The sequence below is a fragment of the Microchirus variegatus genome (genome assembly GCF_963457635.1).
Source record: "Microchirus variegatus genome assembly, chromosome: 7".
Lineage (NCBI taxonomy): Eukaryota > Metazoa > Chordata > Actinopteri > Pleuronectiformes > Soleidae > Microchirus > Microchirus variegatus.
The window spans coordinates 3,821,084-3,841,426 of NC_139808.1; the positions used below are offsets into that span (position 1 = coordinate 3,821,084).

Here is a 20,343-nt window from a genome sequence, read left to right on the forward strand (position 1 = left end):
CTTTAAATTCAGAGTTCTAACTTTACTCTCTGAATTCCAAGTTTAAACTCAAACTTTCTGACTTTTAAAACTCTGAGTTTAAAAGTTTTAAAAGTCAGAAAATCTGAGTGAATTCTGAGTTTAACCTCGGAATTCCGACTTTATTCTGGTAATTCTGACTTTCTGAGAATAAACTCATAATTCTGAGTTTAAAGTCAGAACTCAAATTATTTTTTGCCTGTGTGGCCCTAATCCTCTTCCGTAGTTTCTTCCCTAATGTGCTTTCTCTTTTCCATTTTCCATAGACGTTCGAGTCTAGTGATAACAACGAAAATCTTCTGGGGTGGAAAGTAAGTTTCATGTGGTCGTCTCCCAATGAGAAATCTTACTCTTTCTTGCACAGTTTTTCCTCCACTTGTGAGATGATGATGATGCTGGTGATGATCAGGATCATGTGTCATCTGAACTGATCTGTCAGGTGCTCTCAATAGACCTGAGACATTTATTAGATCGTATTTCACATTTGATGTATTTCATGCTGGATGGAGAGAAAGTGTTTTTTATATATATATACTGAGGTTTGTTTTTTTGTTTTCAGAGCAGAGACCGAAAGAGGTTTATCCCGAAAACACATTATAGAAGGTAAGACAGAAAGCTCCAAATAACTGGATTAAACATTGACACTTCATCAAAGGAACATGCTTGACGTACACTTGGCTTTGTTCACGTTACCAAGAAAACATTTCTGTTTATAACTGTTAACATGTTCATGAAGAGATTCACTACTTATTACTAACATGCTTCTTATTTCTAGGTTTAAAAGCCTCTCTAGAAAGACTGCAGTTAGACTACGTGGACGTAGTTTTTGCAAATAGACCAGACCCAAATACACCCATGGAAGGTAATTGTCCCTTTTGTCTTTAATCACTTTTCATTCATCTGCTTCGTTCTTTTTCATACTCCCTCTCACGCACTCTCTTTAACCATGTTTTCCTTATGTTTTGTCATATTGCACAAAACAAAATGCTCTTCTTTTCAGTCTCCATGGTTACTGCAACGTGAAGACTTAAACCTCTTGTAACTAAAAAATGTCTATTTTTAAACGTTGTGGGTTGTCCTGGCGCTCCTGCCTCCACAGTTAGAATTGGGATAGATTCTGATCCTGGAGACCTTTTTTTTTTTTTTTTTTTTTTTTTAAATGGCAAAGTGCTAACTGTGTGTAGGCCCAGCTGGTCACAAGGTATCCATCTGCTCTGGTGTTGGAGCTCCTCTCCGGGTTTCACGTAGGTCAAAGGTCGTCTTCATCGGCTGAGGCTGACGCTTCGTCGACTCTGGCTCTTTCACAGTATTTAAGCATCTTGTCGGGCAGAAGTCGTGGGTGGTGTTTGATGTAAAAGTCCAGTGTGATTCTTTTGCCTTTCTGGCCTTTTTTTTTTTTTTAATAGCTTACAGCTCTGAATATTCAGTCTTAAAATGCATAGTAGTAAAAGAATGTGGAGTATTTTATTCTAGCTATAGCTAAAGGTCAATAAACAGGAGGGAAAAAAAGTCAAGCACCCACCAGATAATAGGAGATCTCTTTGTTTTTTTTTAGTCCGTGAGCTTTCAGAAACAGTACATCGCCAGTAGTTTGGAAGATTACTGAGACCTGGTTACACTCTGTATCATTATAGTCAATGATTCCCTGCTCATTATCTCGCACGTGTGATATTTTGGCCTCGTAGGAAGCAAAACTAATCATCTATGGAATTCATTACAGTCAAATAGTGTCAGATATAGCACTTCTGTCACACAGGGTCAGATATAGAGGTAAAATGTTGTCTTTAAATGAAATATAGTGAGGAGTTGACAGAAAAATAGGAGATTAAACTTGCATGAACTCATTGTTTGTAGTAGTTTGTCGAACTTCCTGAGACAAACATGGCTGTGATCGGATTTATTTTTGTTCATCTTTTTTGTAGCATGTTGCAGATTAAAAAAAACAGACGGATCTTTTTGATTTCATGTTAATATGGTTCTTCAAAATGAATCTCTCAGTATTTTGATTAAAAAAACAGCTTTCCTAATGATAACAATCAGGTTTATGAGAAGATAGCTCAAAGAAACTCTGATATAAATCTTGTGAGATCTCAGGACATTGACTGTTGTACAGTGAGATATAGAAAACATAATGACAGATAATTGTAATTGGCCATTCTATGAACGATTTGTTTCATGTATTTTTTATTTGCAGAAACGGTTCGAGCAATGACCCATGTGATCAATCAGGGCATGGCCATGTACTGGGGAACTTCCCGCTGGAGTCCAATGGAAATAATGGTGAGTCCCTCTACACTCATTGTCACCCAAGACACATAACTTCAGTATCTGAAGTTTCTCATCTGCTCAGCAGCTTGCTTTTTTATTCTGAAAGTTAGGTCAACTAATCTCTTTGCACTGTTACGTGTAATGTCGCCTCTCTCTTCCGTGTTTTCCCTGTAGGAAGCATACTCTGTTGCACGGCAGTTCAACCAGATTCCTCCCATCTGTGAGCAGGCCGAGTACCACATGTTTCAAAGAGAGAAGGTGGAAGTGCAGCTACCTGAGCTCTTCCATAAAATAGGTAAGCGATGTATAGAAGTAAATCTGTGCCATCTGAGTTTGAATTCGCACTGAACACTGAATTTTTTTGCATCGAAAATTAGACTTTGAATTTTAAAAACCATCAAATTTCAAGCAAGTTTTTTTTTTGCCATTGATTTTTTTTCAACGTTGAAATAAATTCAGTGTAAAAAAATTTGATGTCTCAAAAAATTCTTTTGCAAAAAATTCGATGTCTCAAAAAATTCAGTTGCAAAAAATTAGATGTCTCAAAAAATTCAGTCTCAAAAAATTAACTTGCAAAAATTCAGTCGCAAAACATTAACTTGCAAAAACGTCAGTTAATATCCAGGTCACCAGAGAGAAGCAATCGATCCCTGTCTCAATTCATCCAACACCAATCAACGTACGCTCCATTGGCCATACATGAATTACAGTTTAATACTAAACCTCATAACTTGATTTGTGGCGCCACCACTGGCTGCTCCTTGTTGTCTATCAGACGAACTGAGTAAATGCAATAAGCGCCTGGCTGACTGCAAAATGTCATCATGCTGACGACCCTGTCATCACAAACAGCACAGAAGAATTAGGATATTACAAACCAGTAGCAAAAAGATGATGTTTTAAACAGATAAAAGTTACTGGACTTTAATTAGGACGACCATATTTAGAAAGTAGACCACTTGGCTCTACTTCGAGATACTTAAATTATACTTGGATGAATTGAGACAGGGATCGATTGCTTCTCTATGGTGACCCGGATATTAACTGATGTTTTTGCAAGTGAATTTTTTGCGACTGAATTTTTGCAAGTGAATTTTTTGAGACTTAATTTTTTGAGACATTGAATTTTTTGCAACTGAATTTTTTGAGACATCGAATTTTTTGCAACTGAATTTTTTGAGACATCGAATTTTTTGCAACTGAATTTTTTGAGACATCAAATTTTTTTACACTGAATTTATTTCAACGTTGAAAAAAAAATGAATGGCAAAAAAAAAACAGTGCTTGAAATTTGATGGTTTTTAAAATTCAAAGTCTAATTTCGATGCAAAAAAATTCAGTGTTAGAAATTGGAATTCAAACTCAGATGGCACAGATTTACTTCCATAGCGATGTATTTATGTAGAAATAAAGCTCTTTTTAAACACACCCCTTTTGATTGGCTTTAAAATGTAATATCAGATATATGCAACATCCGCCGATTATGACTAATGACTAAAATCCTAAGAAGAAAAAAGCTGCTACCTCGTGCACATCAGCTGTGACATAAAACATTTTGTTAATTTCACTACAGAAGAGACTAAATGGCTTCTGCAGTTGAGCAAAAGGAAAGATGTATCAGCAAAAAGTCCAACATCGTGCATCCGTGGATTGACGATCATGTTGTTTGTGTTCTCAGGTGTGGGGGCCATGACATGGTCACCACTGGCCTGTGGGATCATCTCAGGGAAATATGACGGCCGAGTGCCTCCTTACTCTCGGGCCTCACTGAAGGTAGACAGACTTTAAACACTCTTTGTGTTTCTCTATTTATTTTTTTTATCCTCTCACTGTAATGACGTGTGCTTCTGTCACCATTGTGATTTTTGCTGGTTGTGTTGTGTTCATCGTGTGTGTTTGTGTCTTTCAGGTTCTGTAAACACTGTGCACGCCGTGTATCTGTGTTTGAAACCATGCACACTGTTTACCCTCTTTCACTATCAGCGATGTTAGACGCTGTTTGCCCTCTGGTGTCACCTTAACGCGCGTGAGCACAAACAGTGCGTGTGCACAAACGGTGCGCTCACACAGAACAATAACAGTACCGTTAAATATGTGTTTGCACAATGAAGGAATTGTTTCTGGTTTGACTCTGAACGGCACAACATTGAAACGGAATAATTAAATTGGTAGATATTTTTTTTATTATTTAACAAAGCAAGTAATCAAAAAGTCAGTGGAATATTTCCTTTTAAAGCTCCCATAGAGTGGTCCTATCGCACATATATGTGAGTTGTGGAGGTCTACTTACATACATTAACTTGTTTTTATGGTCAAAAACCTCCTAGTTCGATAAAAATCTCTCCTCACTGAAGCTCTCGTCAGTCGCGATGTTTCAGCCTGAAATCTCACCCCCGGAAGACAGACTGTGTTGTGATTGGCCAGCCAGCGTAGAGCTTTCCCAACTGTCTTGTGATTGGCCAATACCTGGAGGTGACGTAATTAGCACACCAGCTCTCAGAAGCGCAGCTCCCCCTTCTGGAACGGTGGCTGCACTGCTACTCATTATCAAAACATTGTTTTAACAGTGTTTAAAAATAGCTTCATCACGACTCCCCGCCGCAGTCCCTTTAACCCAGAGTCAGAAGACACTGTCGCTCGTGAAACACCTCCACAACGGACGTTCTTCTTCTTCTGCGGTTCAATGTACGCAACCGGATGTGCCCGGAATCATAAACGGGCTTCATAAACGAGGTAACGGTGCAGATACACACCAAAAAAACAGCGTTAATTAAGAATGTCCGGTCTATGGGAGCTTTAAATTACTCAGTAAATTAGACAAAACACCTTTTGTCTAATTTTATCCAACACAAGACTCCTCGTTACGACTCTGAGCATAAAAACAACTCGCCTCTCTCACCTCTGACACAAGCTATAAGTTGACTTTAGTGCAGCGATGTGTTCCTGTGGTGTAGTAGCATGTTGTGTGTGTGTGTTTGTGGACTCTGTGTCTGTCAGTGAGACTTCCCGTCCCGGCTCATGACTTCAGCTCTACACGTTGGTGTCGTGTCATAGCTTTGATAATCATGTGTGGAATGAGCTGCATCTTGTTTAGTTCCATGTTGCCTGTAGATGTCTGTGGTGTTTTGGCTCTTTTGTGGTTGTATTGTGTTTACAAATGATAGCGTTATCGTGCAGTATAAGTATCTTTTCTGATCCTTGGTAATATTAAGTTGTGTAAAAATACTCAGATACTATATCATTTGCCAACAAAGAATAATTACGATTAACGTTTTTTCCTGATGTTTGTAACTTTGTAAGTATCATTTCCTTAGCATTCATTGAGCACAGTGGGGGTTTTTGTTTCCCCTCTCTGAGGTGTAGACAGCAGGAGACAGAGTCACGTGTTTAAAAACGGGCCCTGGTGACACAGGCAGGCGCCGCGGTGCAGCCGTGTGAGCAGGGCTGCGTTTTTGAGCAGGTGTGCTGTGTTTTCGACAGGGTTACCAGTGGTTGAAGGACAAGATCTTGAGCGAGGAGGGCCGGCGTCAGCAGGCGAAGTTGAAAGAGCTGCAGGCAATCGCAGAGCGGCTGGGCTGCACTCTGCCCCAACTCGCCATCGGTATGCTGATACACTCTGCCGCTCTCTCTCTTTCTGTCTGTCTGTCCGTCCCTCTGCCTCGGAACGGAAACCGAGGTCAGCGACGCTCGCCGCTGCCGCTGCCGCTGCTGCTGCTGCTTTGACAGTTGCTTGTGTTGTTGTGTTGTCCTGTGAGTGTTGTCGTCAACAAAGGTTTTTTTTAATATATATATATATATTATTTAGAAATGAAACAGACAAAGGTGAGAAAGGGAAAAAAGAAAATAAAAGACAAATAATGACTTTAACTCCTGCAGGACAACCAATAACAGACGTAGGGTAACACTTTACAGTACAGTAACAACATGGTAAAAGTATGGTGATAATGAGAAGTAATGCAAACGTAATGGCATCTTATTTCTAATGCAACTTCTTTTTCAGCCTGGTAAAAACAATATTATACACTACCGTTCAAAAGTTTGGGGTCACAGAAATGTCCTTATATTTGAAGGAAAAGCACTTTTTTTTTTAATGAATATAACATTAAATGAATCAGAAATACACTCTATACATTGTTAATGTGGTAAACGACTATTCTAGCTGCAAACGTCTGGTTTTTAATGGAATATGTACATAGGTGTATAGAGGCCCATTTACAGTGTTCTAATGGTACATTGTGTTTGCTAATGGCGTAGAAAAACCTGTTGTCATTATCATTATCATTATTTCTAATCTTGTCAATGTCTTGACTATATTTTCTATTCATTTTACAACTCTTTCCATGAATAAAAGTGTGACTTTTTAATGGAAAACACAAGAAGAATTGTATAGGTGACTCCAAACTTTTGAACGGTAGTGTAGATATTATTACAGCCGTCTCTATGTCCCACACAACAGCTTCTATTATTTGTGTTTGTTACAGAAATGAGATGTTATTACCATGATATTATATTCCTATCACAAAACATTGCTGTAATGTAAAGTGTTACCAGTGATAGAATGAACAGTGTGTCCTCTCACACGGTGCCTTGAAAACATTATGACCTAATAAGGATCTTAACATGTAATTGAATATTTGTTTATGCAGGTCTGGTTGTTCCCCCCCCCCCCCCCCCCCCCTCGCTGTTAACGGGTATTTGACGTTTCCCAGTTTCAGCATAAAAAAAAAAGAAAAAAACAGCGTCCCCGACATAAATCCACTGAGCGACAGATATTGATTCAGCGCTGACGTATAAAGTGAGAACGTGCAAAGCCCCTAAGACGTGCGTGTGCACTCCTGCGAGGGCTTTTAAAAAAAGCATTCCGGACGCGAAGGAGACGCGTAAATCTGGGACTCCTCTGGTTCCCGTCGACGGCAGATCACTGCAGATTTTTCACTCCGGCTGTAATGCAATGTCATAGATTAGGTTTCACGGTCCATTAGTGGACACCCTCCTCTCTCCCAATTACCATAAATCCTTCCAGCGCTCCTGAAGGCAACACGAGATTTATGTCTGCAGTAGCTTGTGGCACTGGAACAGCGAACGAGGCTGTGTGCAGATCAGACGATCGCGTACATCTGTGCCCCTGTCGTACAGTTGATAAAAAAAGGGAAATTGTTTCCCTGTTGGATTTTTTCCTGTCAAATTGAGCTAAACATCGCCAGCAAAAAAGATAATCCTGCGTTTGCCTCGGTAAATCTAACCGTGCGCCGTCCTTCCATAACATGTTGGTGCAAATCCTTTCGGTACGTCTGCGCTAATCATACTGACGCATAAATAAACAGGCAAAAACATAGAGGTAATGAAAACAACGTGACCTTTTGTGCCTTTGGCTCGACGCGGACGGCGAGCGAGTGCCGCTGGAAACAGGTGGTAAATTCTCAAGAGAATAAAAGAGTCGGTAGATGATGTGTGAGTATGTCAGCGGCCTCAGGGAAGACTTTCCTAACATCGGTCTCCTGAAAGAGCTTCAATTGTTTTTAATTTCGATGTTTGTTTTTTTTTGGTGGAGGATTTGTGCCGAGCTATAATCTCACTTATTTTTTACATCATTAATCTCGGTCTCCGTATGCTGTAATCTGTTTTTCATGTGTATCATCCTCCATAGCAAAAGCCAGACAGTCGCGTCGCGTAATACAGCTTAAAATTATGACTAAAATTATACGACGACAACAACACCACACAGAAAGTTTGTGTATCGGGTTTCTTTGTGAGGACCAAAATAACTTGTCAACCACAGGGAGTGAGGACATTTTGGGGCAAAGTGAGGACATTTTCTCTACTCCTAAAAGTGCTTTTTGAGGCTTAAGACTTGGTTTTAGGATTAAGGTTAGGCATTTAGAATGTTTTATGAGTGTCCTCACTGTGAATGTGTGTGTGTTTCTTTAAAATCCCCCCAAAAAGGTCCAATTTCTACATTATTGGCAGTAAGCCACACTGACGACTAACAAGTAGTTGAATTATCTATTTTTAAGAGCCAATATCCAGCACTTAAAACCTGTCATTTTATATTATGGTGAGCTGTAAGTAATTAAAATTAAAAAGTGTGATAAACATTTTCATCTATAGCTGTTAAAATAGTAATGTATAAATAATTATCGATTAGAAATCAAAGATAAACTGTTTTTAACCAGAAAATGGCCAGAAAATGTCCTTTAACTAAGTGATTTTGCCCATTTTTACAGAATAACGTTCAATATCTGGCAGTTATTTTTAATTTCCTGCATGTTAAAATAGTGTATTAACAATTTAAAATGAAGAAAAAACAAAGTTTTATTCAGGAAAAACATTGTAGTTCTACATGAACAGCGGATTTTGCGTGTTAAATTTGAAATTTGAAATTTTCTTTAAAATAACATTTATTTGGGTTTTTGTCCAAAAACAGGCTGAACTTATGTTCAGGTGTTTTTCCAACTCTCTCCTCTCTGGGGACAAAGACGCTGACTCGACGGTTTTCTTGCAACGGCATGAGAAATTACTGCATTGACCACATATTGACTTTAGCATAACGGCGCTTGGTGTTAAAGGGAATCAATAATTAGTTCTCTAAAAGTACATTTAGCTGCTAATTCTTGTGTATTCTTAAGACACGTTACTTTTCCCCTTTGCTAAAGGACCTGAATGTTTCCCTCCACACCTGGAGAGTTTCAGTGTTGAGTTTTAGTTTTAAAGGGAAATGCCGTGTTGTGTGTTTACATTGTGTGCAGCTGTAGCGCTGTGTGTGTGCGCGTGTGTGTGTGTTTGAGTGAGGATTGCTGTGTTATTAGTGTGTGATAGTGTGTCCATAGCCATGGTGGAGATGTCATTGCTGTTTACTGGTTCTCCTGCAGCGTGGTGCCTACGGAACGAGGGGGTGAGCTCTGTCCTTTTAGGGGCATCCAGCACTGACCAGCTGATGGAGAACATAGGAGCGATACAGGTGAGAGACTACTCTACTGTGTGTGTGTGTGTGTGTGTGTGTGTGTGTGTGTGTGTGTGTGTGTGTGTGTGTGTGTGTGTGTGTGTGTGTGTGTGTGTGTGTGTGTGTGTGTGTGTGTGTGTGTGTGTGTGTGTGTGTGTGTGTGTTCTTGTACTTGCAGCATACTGAGGACCAGTGAGGGTTTTTAAACAACAAAGTGAGGTCATTTTTACGGAGTGAGGACATTTTGGCCGGTCCTCACTTTGTTTTCATTGAAATCACTTCCTTAGGTTGCTATAACATGCTATACTCAATTTGTCAAAACAAAAAAATCTAATTTTGGACGACATAGTATAGTATGACGTTTTTGTCAAATATTGGACCAAAAATTTTGGGTCAAATTTTTTTCTTCAAATTTTGGACGACATAGATTAGTATGACGTTTTTGTCAAATTTTGGACCAAAAAATTTCGGTCAATTTTTTTTTCAAATTTTGGACGACATAATAATTATAGTATGACGTTTTTGTCAAATTTTGGACCAAAAATTTTGGGTCAAATTGTTTTTTTCAAATTTTGGACAACATAGTATAGTATGACGTTTTTGTCTTATTCTGGACAAAACATTTTGGGTCACATTTTTTTTTCAAATTTTGGACGACATAGTATAATGGGGCTCCACCTGCAGACCTGTTATGGTACTGCAACCAGTAGTTCTTTATAGATGTCATTCATGGAGTAGATATTTGTAATTGTGTTGATTTATAAAGTGGAAATGCTGGTCCTCAGTATGCAGCAAGTACAAGAATGTGTGTGTGTGTGTGTGTGTGTGTATGAGCTTGTCTTTCTATGCTTGTGAGGACCAACCCCTCGCAATACACCTTTTTTGTGGGGACATTTTTCCTTGAGAGGACATTATGCCCGGTCCCGAACATGGTCCCCATGTATTAGTATTTACTTATTGTCTCTTCTTTTATTCCTGCTGTTTATTGTTAATTCATTTGTATTTTTAGCCTCTAATCGCTGATTATTGACATATATAAGCAGCTTTTTCCTCTTGTCCTCATAAATAAATAAATAAGTTGAGCTCATTAAAGGATGTCCTGATGACGTCAAATGGACTTAAATATAAGAATAGATAAAGAAATTACAAGTTTGAGAACTAAAATGAATGAAATGCTGTTAAATATGTTTGAAATACTGAAGTTTAAATGGACAAGGCACGAGATAGAGAGACATTCAGTCACTTTAGTTTGAGAAAATGTTACCTGACCCCTTTTCATCAGCTCTTATGTGATTTTACAGTCCGTAGCCTCCTCCTCCTCCTCCTCCTCCTCCTCCTCTCGGTACAGCTGAGCCTCTTGGGCACTTTTTACCGCTGCACACTTGAGTTCTTTACTGTACCGAGTTAATAAGGTCAGCCGAGTATCAGTTGCCAGGGGGATTGGAAGCAACTGACGGGCTCTTCTTCCTCCTCCTGATAAGATGCACTCCTTTAATGGGGTTTTCAGGCTGGTGGTGGGGAGGGGGGGGGGGGGTTACCTCTTCTCCTCACATTATGTCTGGCCTGCAGTAAAGATCATCACTGCACTTCCTTTCTGATGCTGTGTGTATTTGTGTGTGTGTGTTTGGCCCATTTGATGTTTGGGCTTTGAAATGCTACGCTCACATTTCCCCAGGGCTTTGTACTTCTCATTTTACTGGGAATTGTATGCCTTAGACCCCGAAATAGACTCAGTCCACATGAGTATTACTTTTTTTTTCTTTTTTTTTCTTTTATCTGTGTGTTCATGTGTTCTTGCTGTCGAAAAACTTGAGACTAAATTACTTTTTTTTTTTTTCACTTTTTCAACACGGAACATTTGCATTGAATTAAATTATCATAAAATGGATTACACGTCTGTTTCAGACCATTATTAAAGGGTACAATTTTAATAGAATATACGCTTAGATTAGAGAACACATATTCACCATTAACTAGGTGCTTACTAACATATATAAGTAGCATACTAACCCTTTATTAGTAATCATTAAGCAGGTATTAACACCTTATTCTACATAACCTTGTACTACTCTATTTAGACATGAATCAAGATTTTTCCTACATCAGGTGTTAATACGAGCTATGATGTTTTTGTACTACATAGTATACTATGACGTTTTTGTCAAATTTTGAACCCCTAAATGCTCCTCGAACTTCTCAGATGTGCGACATACTATTCTATTTTGTGGACATTTTTTGAAAAAATGTTTTGGCCCAAAAATTGGACAAAACAACATACTATGTCCTCCAAGATTTGACAAAAAACGACATACTATACTATGTCGTCCAAAGTTTAAAAAAAAAGGAAAAAAGGTCAGATTTTGGACGAAATAGTCTAGTATCACATTGAGGTCGAGGACATAGTATAGTATGACGTTTTGGTCACATTTCGGGCTAAAAAAATAATTTTAAAAAAAATTCAGATTTTGGACGACATAGTATAGTATGACGTTTTGGTCACACTTTGGGCAAAAAAAAAAATTCAAAAAATGTTTCCATTTTGGACGACATAGTATAGTATGACGTTTTTGTCAAATTCTGGACCAAAAGTTTTTTTCAAAAAAATGGTCAGATTTTGGACGAAATAGTCTAGTATGACATTGAGGTCGACGACATAGTATAGTATGACTTTTTGGTCACATTTTGGGCTAAAAAAATAATTAAAAAAAATAATTCAGATTTTGGACGACATAGTATAGTCTGTTGTTTTTTGTCAAATTTTGGGCCAAAACATTTTTTCAAAAAATTTCCACAAAATAGAATAGTATGTCGCACATCTGAGTAGTCGAGGAGCATTTAGGGGCTGCACTGGATATAAGCTTACCTGTCATGACTGGGATTCGAACCCCAGCTCTCTACATCAAAGTCTGAGACTTTACCACTGAGCTATAACAGCTACCTGGTATGACATGATGTTTTCCTCAAATTTTGGACGACATATGACATTTTTGTCAAATTTTGGACCAAAAGTTTTTTTCCCAAAAAATGGTCAGATTTTGGACGAAATAGTGTAGTATGACATTGAGTTCGACGACATAGTATAGTATGACGTTTTGGTCACATTTTGGGCAAAAAAAAAAAATTCAAAAAAGGTTTCGATTTTGGACGACATAGTATAGTATGATGTTTCTGTCAAATTTTGGACCAAAAGTTTTTTTTCAAAAGAATGGTCAGATTTTGGACGAAATAGTCTTGTATGACATTGAGGTCGACGACATAGTATAGTATGACTTTTTGGTCACATTCAGGGCTAAAAAAATAATTTAAAAAAATAATTCAGATTTTGGACGACATAGTATAGTATGACGTTTTTGTCAAATTTTGGACCAAAAGTATTTTTTCAAAAAAGTTGTCAGATTTTGGACGAAATTGTCTAGTATGACATTGAGGTCGACGACATAGTATAGTATGACTTTTTGGTGACATTTTGGGCTAAAAAAATAATTAAAAAAAGTAATTCAGATTTTGGACGACATAGTATAGTATGACGTTTTTGTCAAATTTTGGACCAAAGGTTTTTTTTCAAAAAATGGTCAGGTTTTGGACAAAATAGTGTAGTATGACATTGCAGTCGATGACATAGTATAGTATGACGTTTTGGTCACATTTTGGGCTAAAAAAAATAATTTAAAAAAATAATTCAGATTTTGGACGACATAGTATAGTATGACGTTTTTGTCAAATTTTGGACCAAAAGTATTTTTTCAAAAAAATGGTCAGATTTTGGACGAAATAGTCTAGTATGACATTGAGGTCGACGACATAGTATAGTATGACTTTTTGGTCACATTCAGGGCTAAAAAAATAATTCAAAAAAATAATTCAGATTTTGGACGACATAGTATAGAATGACGTTTTTGTCAAATTTTGGACCAAAAGTATTTTTTCAAAAAAGTTGTCAGATTTTGGACGAAATTGTCTAGTATGACATTGAGGTCGACGACATAGTATAGTATGACTTTTTGGTCACATTTTGGGCTAAAAAAATAATTAAAAAAAATAATTCAGATTTTGGACGACATAGTATAGTATGACGTTTTTGTCAAATTTTGGACCAAAAGTTTTTTTTCAAAAAAGTTGTCAGATTTTGGACGAAATTGTCTAGTATGACATTGAGGTCGACGACATAGTATAGTATGACTTTTTGGTCACATTTTGGGCTAAAAAAATAATTTAAAAAAATAATTCAGATTTTGGACGACATAGTATAGTATGACGTTTTTGTCAAATTTTGGACCAAAAGTTTTTTTTCAAAAAAATGGTCAGGTTTTGGACAAAATAGTGTAGTATGACATCGCAGTCGACGACATAGTATAGTATGAGGTTTTGGTCACATTTTGGGCTAAAAAAAATAATTTAAAAAAATAATTCAGATTTTGGACGACATAGTATAGTATGACGTTTTTGTCAAATTTTGGACCAAAAGGATTTTTTCAAAAAAATGGTCAGATTTTGGACGAAATAGTCTAGTATGACATTGAGGTCGACGACATAGTATAGTATGACTTTTTGGTCACATTCAGGGCTAAAAAAATAATTTAAAAAAATAATTCAGATTTTGGCCGACATAGTATAGTATGACGTTTTTGTCAAATTTTGGACCAAAAGTTTTTTTTCAAAAAAATGGTCAGGTTTTGGACAAAATATTGTAGTATGACATTGCAGTCGACGACATTGTATAGTATGACGTTTTGGTCACATTTTGGGCTAAAAAAATAATAAAAAAAAATAATTCAGATTTTGGAAGACATAGTATAGTATGACGTTTTTGTCAAATTTTGGACCAAAAGTATTTTTTCAAAAAAATGGTCAGATTTTGGACGAAATAGTCTAGTATGACATTGAGGTCGACAACATAGTATAGTATGACTTTTTGGTCACATTTTGGGCTAAAAAAAAAATAAAAAAAAATAATTCAGATTTTGGACGACATAGTATAGTATGACGTTTTTGTCAAATTTTGGACCAAAAGTTTTTTTTCAAAAAAATTGTCAGATTTTGGACGAAATAGTCTAGTATGACATTGAGGTCGACGACATAGTATAGTATGACGTTTTGGTCACATTTTGGGCTAAAAAAATTTTTAAAAAGATAATTCAGATTTTGGACGACATAGTATAGTATGACGTTTTTGTCAAATTTTGGACCAAAAGCTTTTTTTTCAAAAAAATGGTCCGATTTTGGACGAAATTGTCTAGTTTGACATTGAGGTCTACGACATAGTATAGTATGACGTTTTGGTCACAGTTTGGGCTAAAAAAATAATTTAAAAAAATAATTCAGATTTTGGACGACATAGTATCGTATGACGTTTTTGTCAAATTTTGGACCAAAAGATTTTTTTTCAAAAAAATGGTCAGATTTTGGACGAAATAGTGTAGTATGACATTGAGGTCAATGACATAGTAAAGTATGACTTTTTGGTCACATTTTGGGCTTAAAAAATTATTAAAAAAAATAATTCAGATTTTGGACGACATAGTATAGTATGACGTTTTTGTCACATTTTGGACCAAAAGTTTTTTTTCAAAAAGATTGTCAGATTTTGGACGAAATTGTCTAGTATGACATTGAGCTCGACGACATAGTATAGTATGACTTTTTGGTCACATTTTGGGCTAAAAAAATAATTAAAAAAAAGAATTCAGATTTTGGACGACATATTATAGTATGATGTTTTTGTCAAATTTTGGACCAAAAGTATTTTTTCAAAAAAGTTGTCAGATTTTGGACGAAATAGTCTAGTATGACATTGAGGTCAATGACATAGTATAGTATGACTTTTTGGTCACATTTTGGGCTAAAAAAATAATTAAAAAAAATAATTCAGATTTTGGACGACATAGTATAGTATGATGTTTCTGTCAAATTTTGGACCAAAAGTTTTTTTTCAAAAGAATGGTCAGATTTTGGACGAAATAGTCTTGTATGACATTGAGGTCGACGACATAGTATAGTATGACTTTTTGGTCACATTCAGGGCTAAAAAAATAATTAAAAAAAAAAATTCAGATTTTGGACGACATAGTATAGTATGACGTTTTTGTCAAATTTTGGACCAAAAGTTTTTTTTTCAAAAAAATGGTCAGATTTTGGACGAAATAGTGTAGTATGACATTGAGGTCAATGACATAGTATAGTATGACTTTTTGGTCACATTCAGGGCTAAAAAAATAATTAAAAAAAAAAATTCAGATTTTGGACGACATAGTATAGTATGACGTTTTTGTCAAATTTTGGACCAAAAGTTTTTTTTTCAAAAAAATTGTCAGATTTTGAACAAAATAGTCTAGTATGACATTGAGGTCGACGACATAGTAAAGTATGACTTTTTGGTCACATTTTGGGCTAAAAAAATAATTAAAAAAAATAATTCAGATTTTGGACGACATAGTATAGTATGACGTTTTTGTCAAATTTTGGACCAAAAGTTTTTTTTCAAAAAAATGGTCAGGTTTTGGACAAAATAATAGTGTAGTATGACATTGCAGTCGACGACATAGTATAGTATGACGTTTTGGTCACATTTTGGGCTAAAAAAAAAATAAAAATAAATAATTCCGATTTTGGACGACATAGTATAGTATGACGTTTTTGTCAAATTTTGGACCAAAAGTTTTTTTTCAAAAAAATGGTCAGGTTTTGGACAAAATAATAGTGTAGTATGACATTGCAGTCGACGACATAGTATAGTATGACGTTTTGGTCACATTTTGGGCTTAAAAAAAAATAATTCCGATTTTGGACGACATAGTATAGTATGACGTTTTTGTCAAATTTTGGACCAAAAGTTTTTTTTCAAAAAAATGGTCAGATTTTGGACGAAATAGTCTAGTATGACATTGAGGTCGACGACATAGTATAGTATGACGTTTTGGTCACATTTTGGGCTAAAAAAAAATTTAAAAAAATAATTCAGATTTTGGACGACATAGTATAGTATGACGTTTTTGTCAAATTTTGGACCAAAAGCTTTTTTTTCAAAAAAATGGTCAGATTTTGGACGAAATAGTCTAGTATGACATTGAGGTCGACGACATAGTATAGTATGACTTTTTGGTCACATTCAGGGCTAAAAAAATAATTAAAAAAAATAATTCAGATTTTGGACGACATAGTATAGTATGACGTTTTTGTCAAATTTTGGACCAAAAGTATTTTTTCAAAAAAGTTGTCAGATTTAGGACGAAATTGTCTAGTATGACATTGAGGTCGACGACATAGTATAGTATGACTTTTTGGTCACATTCAGGGCTAAAAAAATAATTTAAAAAAATAATTCAGATTTTGGACGACATAGTATAGTATGACGTTTTTGTCAAATTTTGGACCAAAAGTATTTTTTCAAAAAAATGGTCAGATTTTGGACGAAATAGTCTAGTATGACATTGAGGTCGACGACATAGTATAGTATGACTTTTTGGTCACATTCAGGGCTAAAAAAATAATTTAAAAAAATAATTCAGATTTTGGACGACATAGTATAGTATGACGTTTTTGTCAAATTTTGGACCAAAAGTATTTTTTCAAAAAAGTTGTCAGATTTAGGACGAAATTGTCTAGTATGACATTGAGGTCGACGACATAGTATAGTATGACTTTTTGGTCACATTCAGGGCTAAAAAAATAATTTAAAAAAATAATTCAGATTTTGGACGACATAGTATAGTATGACGTTTTTGTCAAATTTTGGACCAAAAGTATTTTTTCAAAAAAGTTGTCAGATTTTGGACGAAATTGTCTAGTATGACATTGAGGTCGACGACATAGTATAGTATGACTTTTTGGTCACATTTTGGGCTAAAAAAATAATTAAAAAAAATAATTCAGATTTTGGACGACATAGTATAGTATGACGTTTTTGTCAAATTTTGGACCAAAAGTTTTTTTTCAAAAAAATGGTCAGGTTTTGGACAAAATAGTGTAGTATGACATTGCAGTCGACGACATAGTATAGTATGACGTTTTTGTCACATTTTGGACCAAAAGTTTTTTTTCAAAAAGATTGTCAGATTTTGGACGAAATTGTCTAGTATGAAATTGAGCTCGACGACATAGTATAGTATGACTTTTTGGTCACATTCAGGGCAAAAAAAAAATAATTAAAAAAAATAATTCAGATTTTGGACGACATAGTATAGTATGACGTTTTTATCAAATTTTGGACCAAAAGTATTTTTTCAAAAAAGTTGTCAGATTTTGGACGAAATTGTCTAGTATGACATTGAGGTCGACGACATAGTATAGTATGACTATTTGGTCTCATTTTGGGCTAAAAAAATAATTCAGATTTTGGACGACATAGTATAGTATGACGTTTTTGTCAAATTTTGGACCAAAAGCTTTTTTTTCAAAAAAATTGTCCGATTTTGGACGAAATAGTCTAGTATGACATTGAGGTCGACGACATAGTATAGTATGACGTTTTGGTCACATTTTGGGCTAAAAAAAATTTTAAAAAAATAATTCAGATTTTGGACGACATAGTGTAGTATGACGTTTTTGTCAAATTTTGGACCAAAAGTTTTTTTTTCAAAAAAATTGTCAGATTTTGGACGAAATAGTGTAGTATGACATTGAGGTCAATGACATAGTAAAGTATGACTTTTTGGTCACATTTTGGGCTAAAAAAATAATTCAGATTTTGGACGACATAGTATAGTATGACGTTTTTGTCAAATTTTGGACCAAAAGTTTTTTTTCAAAAAAATGGTCAGGTTTTGGACAAAATATTGTAGTATGACATTGCAGTCGACGACATTGTATAGTATGAGGTTTTGGTCACATTTTGGGCTAAAAAAATAATAAAAAAAAATAATTCAGATTTTGGACGACATAGTATAGTATGACGTTTTTGTCAAATTTTGGACCAAAAGTATTTTTTCAAAAAAATGGTCAGATTTTGGACGAAATAGTCTAGTATGACATTGAGGTCGACGACATAGTATAGTATGACTTTTTGGTCACATTTTGGGCTAAAAAAATAATTAAAAAAAATAATTCAGATTTTGGACGACATAGTATAGTATGACGTTTTTGTCAAATTTTGGACCAAAAGTTTTTTTTCAAAAAAATGGTCCGATTTTGGACGAAATTGTCTAGTATGACATTGAGGTCTACGACATAGTATAGTATGACGTTTTGGTCACAGTTTGGGCTAAAAAAATAATTTAAAAAAAGAATTCAGATTTTGGACGACATAGTATAGTATGACGTTTTTGTCAAATTTTGGACCAAAAGTTTTTTTTCAAAAAAATGGTCAGATTTTGGACGAAATAGTCTAGTATGACATTGAGGTCGACGACATAGTATAGTATGACTTTTTGGTCACATTTTGGGCTAAAAAAATAATTTAAAAAAATAATTCAGATTTTGGACGACATAGTATAGTATGACGTTTTTGTCAAATTTTGGACCAAAAGTTTTTTTTCAAAAAAATGGTCAGGTTTTGGACAAAATAGTGTAGTATGACATTGCAGTCGACGACATAGTATAGTATGACGTTTTGGTCACATTTTGGACCAAAAGTATTTTTTTCAAAAAAATGGTCAGATTTTGGACGAAATAGTCTAGTATGACATTGAGGTTGACGACATAGTATAGTATGACTTTTTGGTCACATTTTGGGCTAAAAAAATAATTTAAAAAAATTATTCAGATTTTGGACGACATAGTATAGTATGACGTTTTGGTCACATTTTGGACCAAAAGTATTTTTTCAAAAAAATGGTCAGATTTTGGACGAAATAGTCTAGTATGACATTGAGGTCGACAACATAGTATAGTATGACTTTTTGGTCACATTTTGGGCTAAAAAACAAATTAAAAAAAATAATTCAGATTTTGGACGACATAGTATAGTATGATGTTTTTGTCAAATTTTGGACCAAAAGTTTTTTTTCAAAAAAATGGTCAGATTTTGGACGAAATAGTCTAGTATGACATTGAGGTCGACGACATAGTATAGTATGACTTTTTGGTCACATTTTGGGCTAAAAAAAAAATAAAAAAAAATAATTCAGATTTTGGACGACATAGTATAGTATGACGTTTTTGTCAAATTTTGGACCAAAAGCTTTTTTTTCAAAAAAATGGTCCGATTTTGGACGAAATTGTCTAGTATGACATTGAGGTCTACGACATAGTATAGTATGACGTTTTGGTCACAGTTTGGGCTAAAAAAATAATTCAGATTTTGGACGACATAGTATAGTATGACGTTTTTGTCAAATTTTGGACCAAAAGTATTTTTTCAAAAAAGTTGTCAGATTTTGGACGAAATTGTCTAGTATGACATTGAGGTCGACGACATAGTATAGTATGACTTTTTGGTCACATTTTGGGCTAAAAAAATAATTAAAAAAAATAATTCAGATTTTGGACGACATAGTATAGTATGACGTTTTTGTCAAATTTTGGACCAAAAGTTTTTTTTCAAAAAAATGGTCAGGTTTTGGACAAAATAGTGTAGTATGACATTGCAGTCGACGACATAGTATAGTATGACGTTTTTGTCACATTTTGGACCAAAAGTTTTTTTTCAAAAAGATTGTCAGATTTTGGACGAAATTGTCTAGTATGAAATTGAGCTCGACGACATAGTATAGTATGACTTTTTGGTCACATTCAGGGCAAAAAAAAAATAATTAAAAAAAATAATTCAGATTTTGGACGACATAGTATAGTATGACGTTTTTATCAAATTTTGGACCAAAAGTATTTTTTCAAAAAAGTTGTCAGATTTTGGACGAAATTGTCTAGTATGACATTGAGGTCGACGACATAGTATAGTATGACTATTTGGTCTCATTTTGGGCTAAAAAAATAATTCAGATTTTGGACGACATAGTATAGTATGACGTTTTTGTCAAATTTTGGACCAAAAGCTTTTTTTTCAAAAAAATTGTCCGATTTTGGACGAAATAGTCTAGTATGACATTGAGGTCGACGACATAGTATAGTATGACGTTTTGGTCACATTTTGGGCTAAAAAATTTTTTAAAAAAATAATTCAGATTTTGGACGACATAGTGTAGTATGACGTTTTTGTCAAATTTTGGACCAAAAGTTTTTTTTTC

The 20,343-nt window shown here is 35.0% G+C and overlaps 1 protein-coding gene across 5 annotated transcripts in view; it reads left to right on the forward strand.

Moving 5' to 3' along the window:
- kcnab2a (potassium voltage-gated channel subfamily A regulatory beta subunit 2a) overlaps positions 1 to 20,343 on the forward strand; it is a gene marked incomplete at its 5' end in the record, with an annotated part of 88,326 nt that overhangs the window by 43,963 nt on the left and 24,020 nt on the right. For 4 of the 5 annotated variants that reach the window (XM_083892276.1, XM_083892277.1, XM_083892274.1 and 1 more), the window contains 8 exons: positions 285 to 329; positions 578 to 621; positions 794 to 880; positions 2,213 to 2,298; positions 2,461 to 2,581; positions 3,965 to 4,059; positions 5,767 to 5,887; positions 9,156 to 9,244. In XM_083892276.1, coding sequence (XP_083748402.1) covers positions 285 to 329; positions 578 to 621; positions 794 to 880; positions 2,213 to 2,298; positions 2,461 to 2,581; positions 3,965 to 4,059; positions 5,767 to 5,887; positions 9,156 to 9,244 — 688 coding nt within the window. The remainder of the gene's footprint in view (positions 1 to 284; positions 330 to 577; positions 622 to 793; positions 881 to 2,212; positions 2,299 to 2,460; positions 2,582 to 3,964; positions 4,060 to 5,766; positions 5,888 to 9,155; positions 9,245 to 20,343) is intronic. The other variant, XM_083892278.1, reaches the window with a different exon arrangement.